Source organism: Pan troglodytes, chromosome 9, assembly GCF_028858775.2.
Source record: "Pan troglodytes isolate AG18354 chromosome 9, NHGRI_mPanTro3-v2.0_pri, whole genome shotgun sequence".
NCBI classification, from domain to species: Eukaryota; Metazoa; Chordata; class Mammalia; order Primates; family Hominidae; genus Pan; species Pan troglodytes.
Genome location: NC_072407.2, coordinates 25,255,324 through 25,271,224, shown reverse-complemented (window position 1 = coordinate 25,271,224; position 15,901 = coordinate 25,255,324). Strand labels below are relative to the sequence as shown.

Sequence of the window (15,901 nt, the reverse complement as noted above, 5' to 3'; positions counted from 1 at the left end):
TTGGTGATACCTTACTATAATAACTTACCTTTCTATTCTCCCTCTCCCTCTCCCTTTCTCTCATATTGCCTGTGAGCCTCTGAAAAACACCTTTGTACATGTGAGATGTCTATTTGACTTATTTAATTCAGGATTGTTTACATCTTTAGCATGATCTGTCACATTACTCTTTCTGTCTATATCAAACCTCTGGCCTTCTGTTTCTGGCTTTCTGTGTTTTCCTTGTACACAGTTTATCCAGCAACTCATCAAACAGAAATTTCCAGGAAGCAGCTTGTCTGCACATGCACTCAATGCAAACATACTCATAATGAATGGTTTCAGAGCACTACAGGATTCTGGAGAGCCTTAAAATAAAGATTTCACCTATGTTCCTGGAGTTTCTACAGTGACCTGAATTTTACTGTAGTGATTTTCTTTGAAAGGCAGTCATCGTTAAAGTTGGTTTGAAGATATCTTGAGAGAAGGGGAGATACTTGATTCAACTTCCCTGTCCCAGGCCCAATCATGGTGCACTGGTCAGGGAGTGAGAAACCCCAAAGTTGGTGGGCCACATGAATGTACCAAGTGGCAAGATGGGCCTGAAGCTCCTATAGGGTTAACATTCACCCCAAAAATATCCCCAAGCCTAAAGAAGCAACATTAAATAGCAAATACAAAACTCCACGACAGGAAAAGAGGGAGATCATGGGAAAATTTTAAAGCTTTGTATTTCAGTATCTTTAAGTAGCAAGTTTTTCCTGCTTTTCGAACTAGGAGCCCATGCTTGCATTTTTCTCTGGGTTCTGCAAGTTACATAGCCAGTTTGCCAGTGGATTTCTATTACTTGCAACCAAAGGAATCCTAACTAACGCATATGCTTTACACATAGCTCTGTATTTTGGGTAATTCTTTTTAAGCCTCTTTCACGCGAGATAATACCATTTTGTAAATGTTCCGTTGGGTTGGAAGAATTTGTTAAAATCTTTCTCCAACACTAAATGGTGAAATCCCTGGGGACTTGTCTTATTTATTTTTGCTCTTTTGGTGCCCAGACACAGAATTCACACTCACTGTATGTTTTATAAATAAATGTTAATATTATCAGTCATGAAGACAAGAATGCTTTCGAAGATCACCACATCCTATCCAGAGCTAATGACAGATAAGAGAGAAGACATAGTCTATCAGCTGCATATTGACAACTGCCTAGTGAAAGCTCACTTTCTGTTTTGGCATTAATGCAGGACTGGGAAAGCAGATAAACACTCTGCTGCTGATAAGCCTAACCTTCACGTCAGGTAATGCAAATCTGACTTGAAACTGTTTGCAAGCATTTTGTCCATTTAAACTCAAATGCCAAAATATTAAGCAAAACATATTGCATAGTTTCAGAATGACTTTAGTTTATTTATTAAATATGTGAGCAATTTAAAAAAAAATTCTAGGTTATCATTGTATGCTGTCTTCCCTTTCTATTTTCTCTTTAGTTTCTAGTTAGAATACAATGTGTGAGGGAGACAGTTAAATGATAAACAGCCAAGAGAGGAGGAGGAAACAAAAAGAGAAGGAAAAGGAGGAGGAAAAATAAAAGGAGGAAAGGGAGGGAAAAAACTAAAAGCAGTTCCACTAGTTGAGTTAAATCAGATTCAACTATGTCTTACTTAAAATTTACTTGTGAAATAGAATAATGGCATCAACTTCTCAAGATTATGGTGAGAGCTAAATGAGATAACATATATATGAATATACACATCAAGGTGTCTTGCACATACTTAATGAGAGTTTTTGTAGCTGAACAAGTGTTTTCCATCCAAAAGAAGAAAAGATGCCTTACATGGGCATCGACCACCACGGAAACCCATCTGAGAGAATTCACACCAATTAGTATTGTTTCAGAAACTGCTGTCTTATGTAATGCTTATAAAAAGGCATGTTAACTGTTTACTTCTAACAAGATTTAGTCAGGTCCATGAACAATACCATGTCTATCTAGAAAAGCTTTTCTATATTTAACACTTAAAAAGACTTAGTTCCGCTGAGAGCAGTGCCTCATGCCTGGAATCCCAGCCCTTTGGGAGGCTGAAGCAGGCAAATCACTTGAGGTCAGGAGTTGGAAACCAGCCTGGCCAACGTGGTGAAACCCCATCTCTATTAAAAATACAAAAATTAGCTGGGCATGGTGGGGCACGTCTGCAATCCCAGCTACTCAGTAGCTGAGGCAGGATAATCGCTTGAAGCCGGGAGGTGGAGGTTACAATGAGCTGAGATCAAGCCACTGCACTCCAGTCTGGGTGACAGAGCAAGACCCTGTCTCAAAAAAATAAAAAGTGAAAATAAAAAAGACTTAGTTCAAGTTGTCTGGTTATTCTTGTCCAACTCCCACTGTAAAAGTTTCAGTTACAAGGTGGCAAAGTTAACTATAAAATGTATGCCCTGAAATTGAGACACAAATTTGGTTATTTCAGGCAGAAGGCCATAAACTGCCAACCTCCTCCTCCTCTTTCTTCTTCTTTATTATAAGGCTAATACTAGTCTTTAGTTTGTATAGCATTTTACAGTTTAAAACACCAAATATAAATTCCCTTAATGATTCTATGCAATAATACTGTTAGATAAATAGGGAAAGTAATACTAATCAATTTTTTTTTTTTTTTTGAGATGGAGTCTTGCTCTGTCCCCCAGGCTGGAATGCAGTAGCGTGATCTCGGCTCACTGCAATCTCTGCCTCCCAGGTTTGAGCAATTCTCCTGCCTCAGCCTCCTGAGTAGCTGGGATTACAGGTGGACACCACCACGCCCAGCTAATTTTTTTTTTTTTTTTTTTTTTTTTAGTAGAGATGGAGTTTCGTCATGTTGGCCAGGCTGGTCTGGAACTCCTGACCTCAGGTGATCCACCTGCCTCAGCCTCCAAAAGCGCTGGGATCAGGTGCTTTTGGGATCAGGAGCCACTGCGCCTGGCCTTAACCAAATTTTAATATGTAAAAATATAGAAGTTACAATTCACCAGTAATGAAAGCCAGTGTAGAGAACCAGTAGTGAAAGCAGGTGTGAAGAGTACAAGCTCTTTATCCAATTGTTCAACCGTACCACATTGCTTTCCCATGCAGCATTTATAAAACACAAGACTTTTCCTTACTGAGATCAGCACAATTGATTATGAGAATCACCTTAAGAAAATTATTTTCCCTAATTCATAACTTTCAAGGGAAGATGTGTTTCCCCTCACAGTCTGCGGACATCAGGAACATTATTTAAACTCATATTTTTTCACAGCTGGACTTACAAAATTCTACGAAGGTGAAACCACCACTTATCACAATGGCAAGAGAGGACTTGGCAAATACAAACTCACTGGACAAGGGCAATTAATATTATTTTATGAGGTAACATAATTCTGAAAAAAAGTGCATTAAAATCCCTATGTTGCTCCTCAGATTTATAGCACTAGCATGCAGGTACCAGCAGTGGGCTTGATAATCCCTGGAATTACATTAAGGTTTTTGTTTCCTTGTTTTGCTTTGGAAATTTCCTTAGCCTTTTAAAAAAGCTGAGCACTAGTTTATTTGCTTCAGGGTACTTTAGAAAAAATACGCACAAATATTCACATATAAAAGACCATCGGAAGAAGTGCAAATAACATGGAGTTCATAGCAATAAGTGAATTTTCTTTTTTCACACACCCATGGGTAATAAGGTGACTAGTTTGCATGTTTCCAGTCTTTATGTATTTACATAAATATGTATATAGATATTTATAAATATTAACTTAGATATTTGATGATACTATATTGTTCTGAACTTGAATTTATTTTATTTTTTCTCAAAAATATGTAGGGTATCTTTCAATGTGATGTGTATAAGTATGTATGTGTTTGTGTGTGCATGTGTGTACATACAAATGTTTAGAGTTTTCAACCATAGCATTCTACTCTATAAAATGCATATGCCAAGATAAATTTAATCATTCCAAGACTGATGGATATTTTGGTTGTTTCCAGTTTTCAGTGAATATAAACAGTGCTGCAAAAAAAAATTCTATGTACATTTCCCCCTCTTCATGAACCTGTGCTTTTTTAGAATAAATTTCAAGAGGTAAAATTGATGAAATCAGTAGAATATGTACTTTGAATGTTGATAAATTTTGTCAAATTGCTGTTAAAAAAAAAAAGAGTTTTACCAACTTACACTCATAGTCATGTATTAGGCTTTCTGCTTACCTCACCTTAACCAACACAGAATAAAATCGATCTTTTAAAATTCTTCCCCAATCCAATCCATAAATATAGTGACTTAGTTGTTGTAAATTATTTTTCACTCATTACCAGCATTTCATCCCTGCAGAGGAATACTGACAATGTGTTTACTATGTATCTTTGGGCAAGTTACTTAACCTCTCTGTGTCTCAATCTTATCACTTCTAAAATAAGGATAATAATACCTACCTCATAGGATGTCTTTTGTTTTCTTGTTCATGTTGCCTATTTTTTCATTATGATTGTGCCTTTCCCCTTTGGTGATTTGGTGAGTTAACACATAGTGAACAAGCACCTACCGTGTGTAAGTCACCACTCTAAATGCCAGGGACAATGGGGGGAAAAGATCAAGTGTTCACTGTCATGGAGCTTACATTCTAGTGGGGAGGCAGATAATATCTAAACACCAGGGACAGTGGAGGGGACAAGACCAAGTGTTCACTGTCATGGAGCTTACATCCTAGTGGGGAGGCAGATAACACAGAGATAAGCAAACACATAAACCTGTGATGTTCTGTCAGGTTGTGTTTGTGAAGAAAAAAATCAAGCCTGGTGTGGGCTAAGAAGTACTAAGGGTACTATTTTAGATAGGGTGGTCAAAGAACATTTCTGTGATGAGGAGACATTTGAGTAGAGACATGAAAGAAATGAGCATTGTGGCTGAGGCAACAACAATGCTGAAGGAATAACAGGGACCCAGTAGGCTGAGGTAAAGGGATTCAGGGTGAGAGGAAAGAGAGGTGTCAGCTGTGAGGAGCCAGGGACCAGATGCTGAATGCCCTCATAAGCCAGAAGGAGGAATTTTATTTTTATTCTAAATGCTAAGGGAAGCCAGGGCGCTGGCCTCTGAATTGATAAACTGCTCCCAGACACTGAGCGAGGCTAAAACTGTAAGTTTCCTACCCAAGCAGATACCTCAAGTGTGGACAGAAACAGTGTCCACTTGCCCTTGGGGGAAATCTCACAGGAAAGAAAAGCCAATATCCGCAATCCAAGCTTCCCTCACAAACTCACGCCAACAGGCAAAGCTGAACAGAGCCATCAAGTTATGTAACTGTGCCCCTGACCCACACCTATACCTTTTTCTTTCAACTCCAAAGCTAAACCTGAAGCATTTTTCTTTTTCCCTGATGCACAGTATCCTTGCCAGTTGATAAACCAGGAGCAGCAACCCTGGCTGTGTTCCACCAAGAGTTACCAAGAAGGTGCGACGCACAAGTGCCAAGAGCCCAGGCAGAATGGCTGCTCACAACTCACCCCTAAAGCGGCAAGCCTACCTCTGCAGATGGTCCCGTTCCCCACGTAGCCCGGTTTGCAGGTGCAGCTGTGTCCCTGGACAGTGTTGGTGCAGATGGCATTCTCGTCACAGTTGTGCTGGCCGCTGCCACATTCATCGTGTTCTGTTTCCAGGGTGAGAGAAAAAGAGAAATACTTTTTCTTAAGTTGGAATTACTGGTATTGGGAAATGTAGCTGGAATTCACCAAATAAGAATGACAGTGACTACCACTTGTCAGTACCTTACTATGTGCCTAAAAGTTCCTGTTGAAATCTAAACTCTGAAAGAAAGATGTTATTATCCCTACTTTGCAGGTAAAGAAACAGTATCAGAGAAGTCAAACAACTCCTGTCCGTCACACAATTGGTAAGTGCTGCACTAAGACCGTCGTTTCTTCCACCTTCTAAAAAGGTTTTCACAGAGATTCCAAGGTAATGGTTCTTAGTAGGGGGAATTTTGCACTGCCTCATCCTGCAAACATTTGATATGTCAGAGGGTATTTTTGGTTGCCATGATTGGGAACAGGAAGTGATACTGCAATCTAGGGAATAAAGGCCAGGAATGCTGCTAAGCATTGTACAATGTGCAGAAGAGCTCAAAACAACAAAGAACTAGCCAGCCTAAAATGTCCACAATGCTGAAAAACGTCCACAATTGGAAACCTTCCCCTCAGGTTACAAAAAAGAGGAGAGGAGAGGAGGGGAGGGCAGGGGAGGGGAGGGAGGGGAGGGAAGGAGAGGGGAGGGGAGGGGAGGGGAGGGAGGGGAGGGGAGGGAGGGGAGGGAAGGAGAGGGGAGGGGAGGGGAGAGGGGAAAAGAAACAAACCTATATGAGAGATTCCATGGCTTCTTTAGAACAAAGAGGATAAAACTGCAGAGAAAGGCTGGTGAATATAGCCTAGCAAAGGAGAATTTCCCAACAAAATTTTCGAAGGAGTACCACTGGTCACAGGGAAGGCTGGCGAGCACAGGATTGTGCTGAGAGTAGGAAAAGGATTTACTCTGAGGCCTCTGTTTAAGGGCCTTCAGCAGTTTAATTTTCCATATAGCCCACTTTCATAGGGTTCAGAATCTAACCTCTGCATATCTGCCTGCCGTGTAGTGATATTGGTTATATATATTCAGATAGCTGTGGCATCCTTGATCCACAGGACATGGAGGGAAACCGATCTAACCCTAGAAAACAGATGAAAAGATTCCAAGTTAGAAACTAAGGTTTCATAGATAACTATAATTTCCTCTCACACTCAGCAAGTTAACGGAGTTACCCAAATGACTCCTCTATAACTAAACAATATGGCAAAGTTTATATCCTTTATTCCTTTTTAACATCTGCTAGCATAACTTCTCACAAATTTTAAGAAGAAAAATCCAGTAGGGCCTTTCAAATCATAAATAGTTATAAAACAAGAATAGAAATTCCAGTTAGAAACCTCAAGGAAATAACACTAATTGGAACAAAACAAAAAATTCAATATAGTTTGTTAAGTGAATTATTCAACCAACGTACCAATCATTTGAAATATCATCAATCTTCATTTATTTTTATTTTAAATTTCCTAATGGGGACCCAGTAATGAGAAAGGTTAAATCATACAAAATAGGACTGTTTTCATCACACACACACAACAGAGGTAGGGCACACACATGCATCTGATTGTTGATTTAATACTTGAATTTTCCAAATAAAATTTTTATTTAGGCCTTAAGACCAACCCAAACTGTCAGCAAGAAATGTGCACAGGTTAGCAAACGGTGAGAAAAGAAGATAAGATTTCTGAGGACACACTTCAAGTCTGTGCTTAAGTCATCTCCAGCACACTCCAGAAACAGTATACCCTTGTGCATGTCCACTCGAATTTACAAACCTATCAAGTACCTAGTATTTGCAGGTGCAATACCAGACAAGGTTAGAAACATAAAAAAGTCTAAGGATTCAGACTTATACTCCAAGAGTTTTCAGCCTCCTTCTTTAAATTCATTTAATAAATAATTATTATGTTCTGTACTGGGAATACAAAGATGAGTAGATAATGGTCTTTGCTAGCCTGAACATTTTAATAGGGGTAACTAACCGGAACACAGAAGATAAGTGATAAGAGTTATAAGTAGTTGACCTTTTATTTTATCATACAAAAGGAACATATTTTAGAATGAAAGGGTGCTCTACTAATAATTACACTGGGATAACAAGCATAACTCAGAATGACCCAGGCAAACTAGCATGTGTGGTCATGCTAGATAAGAGGAATAAAGATAAGCTAGACTGAGAGTTCACTGGAGGGAAGAAATTCCTTCTAATGGAGAGAAGAGAAAAGTCCTCTCGCAAAAGGTAATATTTTAAATAATCTTTCACAAATGGTCAAGGTTTCTCAATTAGAGTTGCTCATGCAGACTTAAGTATGGAGAAAGGTATGGTTCTGTGCAGCATTCCAAAAGCCTGGTCCATCCTTCCCTACCAGGTCTTATCTTCCAATATTCTTGAAGTAAATCTTTTTCTCTAATGAGGTGGCATCTTTGCTGTCCTACAAATGTACGAGTTTGTTTCTACCTCTCTAGTTTTTCATGTTGTTTCATTGACCCACAATACTCTCTCACAATGTAGTTGGTTTATCTGCCTTTGCCTGGCTTCAGACACCACTTCAAACCCATACTCTTACCATGTTCATGAAGGCTTACACACTTTTTCTCTAGATCATGAATTTCATCTATCTTAGAACTTTTATAAAATTTAATATCTTTACCTCTTTGGAGGCAATGATATCATAATATATTGTGATGATATTTGCAAGTTTTGTCATTAATGCCATAATTGACTTTGAGGAGAGGAATTGTAGCATATTTTCCACAACCTTCACTTTATCTATTAATACCTTCCATAATGTTATTGAACCTAGAGAATGCCAAGCACTGAAGTCAATATTTTAGGCATATTATACCATTTAATTCTCCCAGCAATTAAATGAAGTAGGTTTGCTCATTTTACAACGAAGAAACTTAGACAACAGTACTTTATATAACTTTCCTAAGATCATAGAACTGGTAAGTAGAGAAACTCAGATTGTGAATGTAGACATTAGATGAACAAACATGTCACTACTGAGCAGTTGCAAGTTAATTTGGATGTGGCTGAAACTAAACCATGAAATGTGGACATGATATCATAATGCCAACAATGAACTGTCTTCCTGTATTTTAGCCCCCAATTCCTACTGGGATCTCCTACATACTTACTGAGAATAGATGACCTATTCCCAAAGAACAAAGGCCATAGAACTTCCACATTTCATTTTCTTTAGTCATGCCCAAGTTTTCAAAATGACCAGCATCTTCAAAACTGTGTTTAATAGAGACAGCCAAAGAAAATACCATTTTCTTCTATAAATATCACATTCCTTTCCAGTTGCCAAGGATGCTGCAAAAGATATGACAAGTGATTGCGAAAGACGGACTGGCATAGAGGTTAAGAGTATGAACTCCAAAGTCACCAGCCTAGTTTAGAAGATCTTGGTTTGCCAATTACAAGCTATGTCTACTTAAGTAAGTTACCCAAACTCTCTGTCTTAGATTCCTCATTGTAAAATGTGGACAATGATAGAACCTATCACTTGGGATTGTTTTGAGAATTAAATTAATTAATATAGGTAGAAAATTTATGACAGCATGTTACAGCTGGTAAGTGCTCCACAAGTGTTAGGTATTTGATTGTCATTGCTGCTGCTGCTACTATTACTACTACTACTACTACTAATTCTACTAATATTGCTGCGACAATTACTTGTGGGCAGACTTAATCATAGGATGGTGGTTACAACTGAATTGAGACAGATGTTATCAAGATGATTAAATAGAGGTGTCCAGCACTCACCTCCCTGACAAAGGACCACAACAACCAGTAGATAACCACAAATCAAACAGAGTATTTAAGGAAGAATACAGGGATTCAGTAGAGAAGTTATGAAGACCTTTTAGGGTACAGAAACTTAAAAAGGCATTATAGAGAGAAAAGAAAAGCACCCGGTATCAATTTGTTTCAAGTCAAGAGGAACTCCCATTGTGGGAAAAAAGAAAGTGGGAGATTGCCAGCAGCCATATTCTCACCATGGACACCAACAATTCTAGGTACAGAAGAGTCTCACAGCCCTTACAGGCCCTGATCCCAGCATACAGAGCATTTGGAGTCCAAGCAACTTCATATTTCCTGAGAGGAAAAACACACTGAGTCCTTTGCACTCCCCTGGATCCAGGATGCTGAAGCACAATACCATTTTAAGAACAGAGCTGCCACCAGAATGTATCCATTCATAGGATCCAGTAGTCCCTGCATGTCCATATTCCTGGGGTCCTGCTGCCATCCCACCACATACACCCAGAAAGTTGCAGCATCGTGACATGAGATGGACACAGAAATGATACCATGACCATAGCATCTGAGCCTGTGTAGCACCCTATATCCCATGGGACAGGCAATTCAGCACAGCAAAGAGGCTTACCCCAGGACAGAGGGAGCCAACACACAAAAGCAAATGAAGTCTGTGAAATGACTGAAAATGAATTCAAAATAATGATCTTAAGGAGATTCAGCAAGATACAAGAGAACACAGACATTTCAACAAAATCAGAAAAACAGTGCCTGATCTGAATGAGAAATTCAACAAAGAGATAGATATTGCAAAATAAAACCAGAGAAATCTTGAAACAGAACAATTCAATGAATGAAATAAAACTTTAATTGAGAATGTCAATAATAGGCTAGTTCAAGCAGAATAATTTCTAAACTTGAAGACAGCTCTTTTGAAGAAACTCAGTCAGACAAAAATAAGAAGACATTTTAAAAGAATAAATTAAGCCCAAAAGGACATATGGGCCACCATTAAGTAAACAAATATGTGAATTTTGGAAGTTCTAAGAAGAAAAGATGGGAAATGGCATAGAAAACCTATTTTTAAAAAATAGCCATAGGCTGGGCATGGTGGCACATACCTATAATCCCAGCACTTTGGGAGGCTGAGACAGGAGGATAGCTTGGAGTTTGAGACCAGAGTGAGGAAGATGGTGATGTGCCATATTTACCAAAAAAAAAAAAAAAAAAAAAAAAAAATCTGGGTATGGTGGCATACAACTGTGGTCATAACTTCACAGGAGGATCACTTGAGCCCAGGAGGTCAAGGTTGCAGGGAACCATGTTCATGCCACTGCACTCCAGCTTGGGCGATAGACAGAGACCTTGTCTCAAAAAATAATAATAATAAAATAAAAATATTAGCTAAAAACTTCCCAATACTTAGGAGAGATACGACCATCCAGATTTAGAAAGCTAAAAGCCCCCAAATAAATGTAACCCAAGAAGGTCCTTGCCAAGGCACATTATAGTCAAACTTTCAAAAGGCAAAGATAAAGACAGAATGCTAAAAACTGAGAGGAAAACATCAAATCACATATAAGGATATGCCATCAGACTAACAGCAGATTTTCCAGCAGAAACCTGCAGGCCAGGAAAGAATGGGATGATACATTTAAAGTGATGAAAGAAAAAACAAATGCCACCAAAGAACCCTATACACAGAAAAACTAACCTTCAGAAATGATGGAGAAACAAAGTCTATCTCAGACAAGCAAAAACTGAAGAAATTCATCACCAGTATACCTGACCTACAAGAAAAGCTTAACAAAGTCCTACATCAGGAAGTGAAGGGCAATATTTTTTTTTTGAGTCATATGCTTTCATGAAAGTAGTACTCATGTATAACTCACTGGTAGAGCAGATAAACAAATACAAAGAGAATGGGATCACACATTACTATTACAGAAAACCACCAAACCACAAAAATAAACAATAAGAGAAGAAGAAAGGAACAAAGGGTATAAAAAAAAACCAGAAAACAATTAACAAAATAACTGGAGTAAGTACTCATCTGTCAATATAAACCTCAAATATTAATGGTTTTGATTTCCCAGTTAAAATATATGGACTGGCTGAATGGATTTTTTGTAAGACCCAACTACATGAAGTTCATAAGAAACTAATATTGCCTGTAAAAACACACACCATCTAAAAGTAAAGGGATAAAAAATATATTCCACACAAATAGGTATCAAAAGTGAGCAGAAGTAGCTATGTTTATATCAGATGAAATAGATATTAAGTAAAAAAAAGAATAAAGACAAAGAATGTCATTATATAATGATAAGGGAATCAATTCAGCAAGTATATATAACAATTGTAAATACACATGCATCCAGCACTGGAGGACCCAAATTCATAAAGCAAATGTTACTACATCTGAAGAGAGAAAGAGAAAGAGAGTGAGAGAGAGAAGAGATTCCAATATAATAATGATACGGGGCTTGAACTCTCAGCATTAGATAGATCAACTAGACAGAACATCAATAAAAAAAGATTGGATTTGAACTGGACTTTAGGCCAAATAGACATAAAAGACATTTCCAGAACAATATATCCAACGACAAAGCATACATTCTCATCAGCACATAGAACATTCTCCAGGATAGAACATATGTTAGACCACAAAAGTCTAAACAAATTTCTAAAAATTAAAATCATATCAAGTTTCTTCACAGACCACAATGGAACAAAACTAGAAATCAATACCAAGAGGAACTTTGAAAATTATATAAAAACCTGGAATATAAACATGTTTCAGGAACCCAGTGGTTCCTGAATGACCACTGGGTCAATGAAGAAATTAAGATGGAAATCATAAAAATTCTTGAAACAAAGGAAAACAGAAACACAATATACCAAAACCTCTGGGGCAAAGTAAAACCAGTATTAAAAGGCAAGTTTATAGCAATAAAAGCTGACATAAAAATAATAGAAATATTTCAAATAAGCAATCTAATGATGCACCTCAAGCGATTTCAAAAGCAAGAGCCAACCAAACCCAAAATTAGTAGAAGGAAAGAAATAATAAAGATCAGAGCAGAACTAAACTGAATGGAGACTTAAACAATACAAAAGATCAGCCAGGTGTGGTGGCTCACGCCTGTAATCCCAGCACTTTGGGAGGCCGAGGCAGGCAGATCATGAGGTCAGGAGATCGAGACCATCCTGGCTAACATGGTGAAACCTCGTCTCTACTAAAAAAAAAAAAAAAACAAAAAAAATACAAAAAATTAGCCAGGTGTGGTGGCAGGTGCCTGTAGCCCCAGCTACTCGGGAGGCTGAGGCAGGAGAATGGTGTGAACCTGGGAGGCAGAGCTTGCAGTGAGCCAAGATCGCACCACTGCCATCCAGCCTGGGCGACAGAGCAAGACTTTCTCAAAAAACAAACAAAAACAAAACAAACAAAATACAAAAGATCAAAGGAACAAAAAGCTTGTTTTTTGAAAAGATAAACAAAATCAACAAACCTTTGGCTAGACTAAGGAAAAATAAGAAAAGACCTAGGTAAATAAAATCAAGAAACTGAAAATGAGAGACATTACAACTAATACTACAGAAATATAAAGAATCATTCAACTAGGCCGGATACAGTGGTTGATGTCTGTAATCCCAGCACTTTGGGAGTTCTGAGGCAGGCAGATTGCTTGAGCCCAGGTGTTAGAGACCAGCCTGAGAAACATGGTGAAATACCACCTCTATAAAAACTACAAAAATTATCCAGGTATGGTGGCCCACACCAGCAGTTCCAACTACTCAGGAGGCTGAGGTGGGAGGATTTCTTGAGCCTGGGAAGTCAAGGCTGCAGTGAGCCATGATCATGCCACTTCACTCCACCCTGGGCAACAGAGTGAGACCTTGCCTGAACAACAACAAAAAAATCATTAGACACTATTATGATAGCTATATGCCAACAAACTGGAAAACCTAGAGCAAATAGATGAATTTCTGGACACAGGTAACCTATCAATTTTAAAGCAGAAACAGGAAAACTGGACAGACCAATAACAAGTAAAGAGATTGAAAGAGTAACAAAAAAATCTCCCAGCAAAGAAAACCCTGGGAATGGATGCCTTCACTGCTGAATTCTATCAAACTTTTAGAAAATAATTAACTACCAATTCTTCTAAATTATTACAAAAACTGAAGAGGTGGTAATTCTTCCTAACTTATTGTACAAGTCCAGTATTACCCTGATACTAAAATCAGACAAAAACATTACAAAGAAAGCAAATTAAAGGCCAATATCCCTAATTAACACAGATGCAAAAATCCTCGACCAAATACTAGCAAACTGAATACAACAGTACAACACAAAGATTATACACCATGATCAAGTAGTAATTACCTTGGAGATGCAAGGATGCTTCAACATACTCAAATCAATAAATGTGAGACATAAATCACAGCATTGTCCAATCAACAGAATGGACAAAAACCATATTATCATCTCAATAGATGCAGAGAAAGCATTTGGTAAAATTCAACATCACTTCATGATAAAAACTCTCAATGAATTAGGCATAGAATCAGTATACCCAGACACAATAAAGACCATATAGGCAAGCCCATAGCTAACATCATACTGAATCAGAAAAAGCCAAAATATATTTTCCCTAAGAACTAGAACAAGACAAAGATAACAACTTTTAGCACTGCTAGTCAACATAGTACTCAAAGTTCTGGCCAGAGCAATTAGACAAGGGAAATAAATAAAGGGAATCCACATAGGAAAAGAGGAAGTCAAATTGCCCTCTTTGCAGATGATATAATATTATATATTGAAAAACCCAAAAGCTCCACCAAAAAGAAATCTCAGAACTAATAAACAAATTCAGTAAAGTTGCAGGATACAAAATTAACACATAAAAATTGGTACATTTCTATACATCAGCAACAAACTAGCTGAAAAAGAAATCAAGAATGCAAATGCATTTACAATAGCTACAAAAAAAATACCTAGGAATAAATTTAACCAAGGAGATGAGAGATCTCTATAATGAAGACTACAAAACATTGATAAAAGAAACTAAAGAGGACACACAAAAATGTAAAACTATTCCATGTTCATGAATTGAAAGAATTAATATTGTTAAACAAACCATACTATTCAAAGTGATCTACAGATTCAATGCAATAGCTATTAATGACATGTCGATATCAATATCAATGAAATTCTTCACAGAAATAGAAAAAAAGCCTAAAACTTGAGGAACCATAAAAGATCCCAAATAGCCAAAAAGCAGAACTGAGCAAAAATGATAAAGCTGAAGACATCACACTCCCTGACTTCAAAATATACTACAAAGCTATGGTAACCAAAACAGCATGATACTGGCATAAAAACAGATACCCAGGCTGATTGAACATAATAGAGAACCCAATAATAAATTCATGTATTTACAGCTGATATGGCTTGGATTTGTGTCCCTGCCCAAATCTCATGTCGAATTGAAAACCTCAGTGTTGGAGGCAGAACCTGGTGGGAGGTGACTCAATCATGGGGACAGATTTCCCAATTGCTGTTCTCATGATAGTGAGTTCTCATGACATCTGGTTGTTTAAAAGTGTGTAGCACCTCCTCTTTGCTCTCTTCCTCCTGTTCCTGTCATGCAAGTTGTGCCTCCATTTCTTCACCTTCCACTATGACCATAAGTTTCCTAAGGTTTCTGAAGCCATGCTTCCTGTACAGCCTGCAGAACTGAGAGTTAATGAAACCTCTTTTCTTTATAAATTACCAGTCTCAGGTAGTTCTTAATAGCAATGTGAGAACAGACTATTAAAACAGCCAACTGATTTTTGACAAAAGTGCCAGCAACTTACATTGGAGAAAGGACAACCTCTTCCTTAAATGGTGCTGGGAAAACTGGATATTCATAATGCAGAAAAATGAAATTAGACCCCTATTTCTCACTATATACAAAAATCAACTCAAAGTAGATTAAATACTTAAATGTGAGACCTAAATTAATAAAACTACTAGAAGAAAACATAGGGAAAATGCTTTAGGACATTGATATGGGCAGAGATTTTAGGGTAAGACTTCAAAAGTACAGGCAACAAAACTAAAAATAGGTAAGTGGAATTATATTAAACTAAAGTGCTTCTGCACAGCGAAAGAAACAACAGAGTAAAGAGACAACCTATGAAATGGGGCAATAGGTTTTCAAGCTATCATGTGACAAGGGATTAATATCCAGAATATATAAGGAACTCAAATAATTTAACAGCACAAAAGCAAATAACCCAAAATAAAAATTGGCAAATAATCTGAACACTCACTTTTTAAAAGCAGGCAGCAATATAGACAACAAAGATATTTTTAAAATGCTCAACATCATTAATCATCAAGGAAATGAAAATCAAAAGTACAGTGAGATATTATCTCACCCCAGTTAAAATGGCCTATATCGAAAAGATAGGCACTAACAGATGCCAGTGCGGATGGAGAGAAAAGAGAACTCATACAATGTTGGTGGAATATAAA

General features: G+C 37.6%; 1 protein-coding gene across 2 annotated transcripts in view; it reads right to left on the bottom strand.

The window, feature by feature from the left end:
- The window catches only part of NELL1 (neural EGFL like 1), a 910,206-nt gene that overhangs the window by 346,612 nt on the left and 547,693 nt on the right, over nt 1-15,901 (bottom strand). For both annotated transcript variants that reach the window (XM_016920567.4, XM_016920568.4), the window contains exon 14: nt 5,512-5,634. In XM_016920567.4, the coding sequence (XP_016776056.3) occupies nt 5,512-5,634 (123 nt within the window). The remainder of the gene's footprint in view (nt 1-5,511; nt 5,635-15,901) is intronic.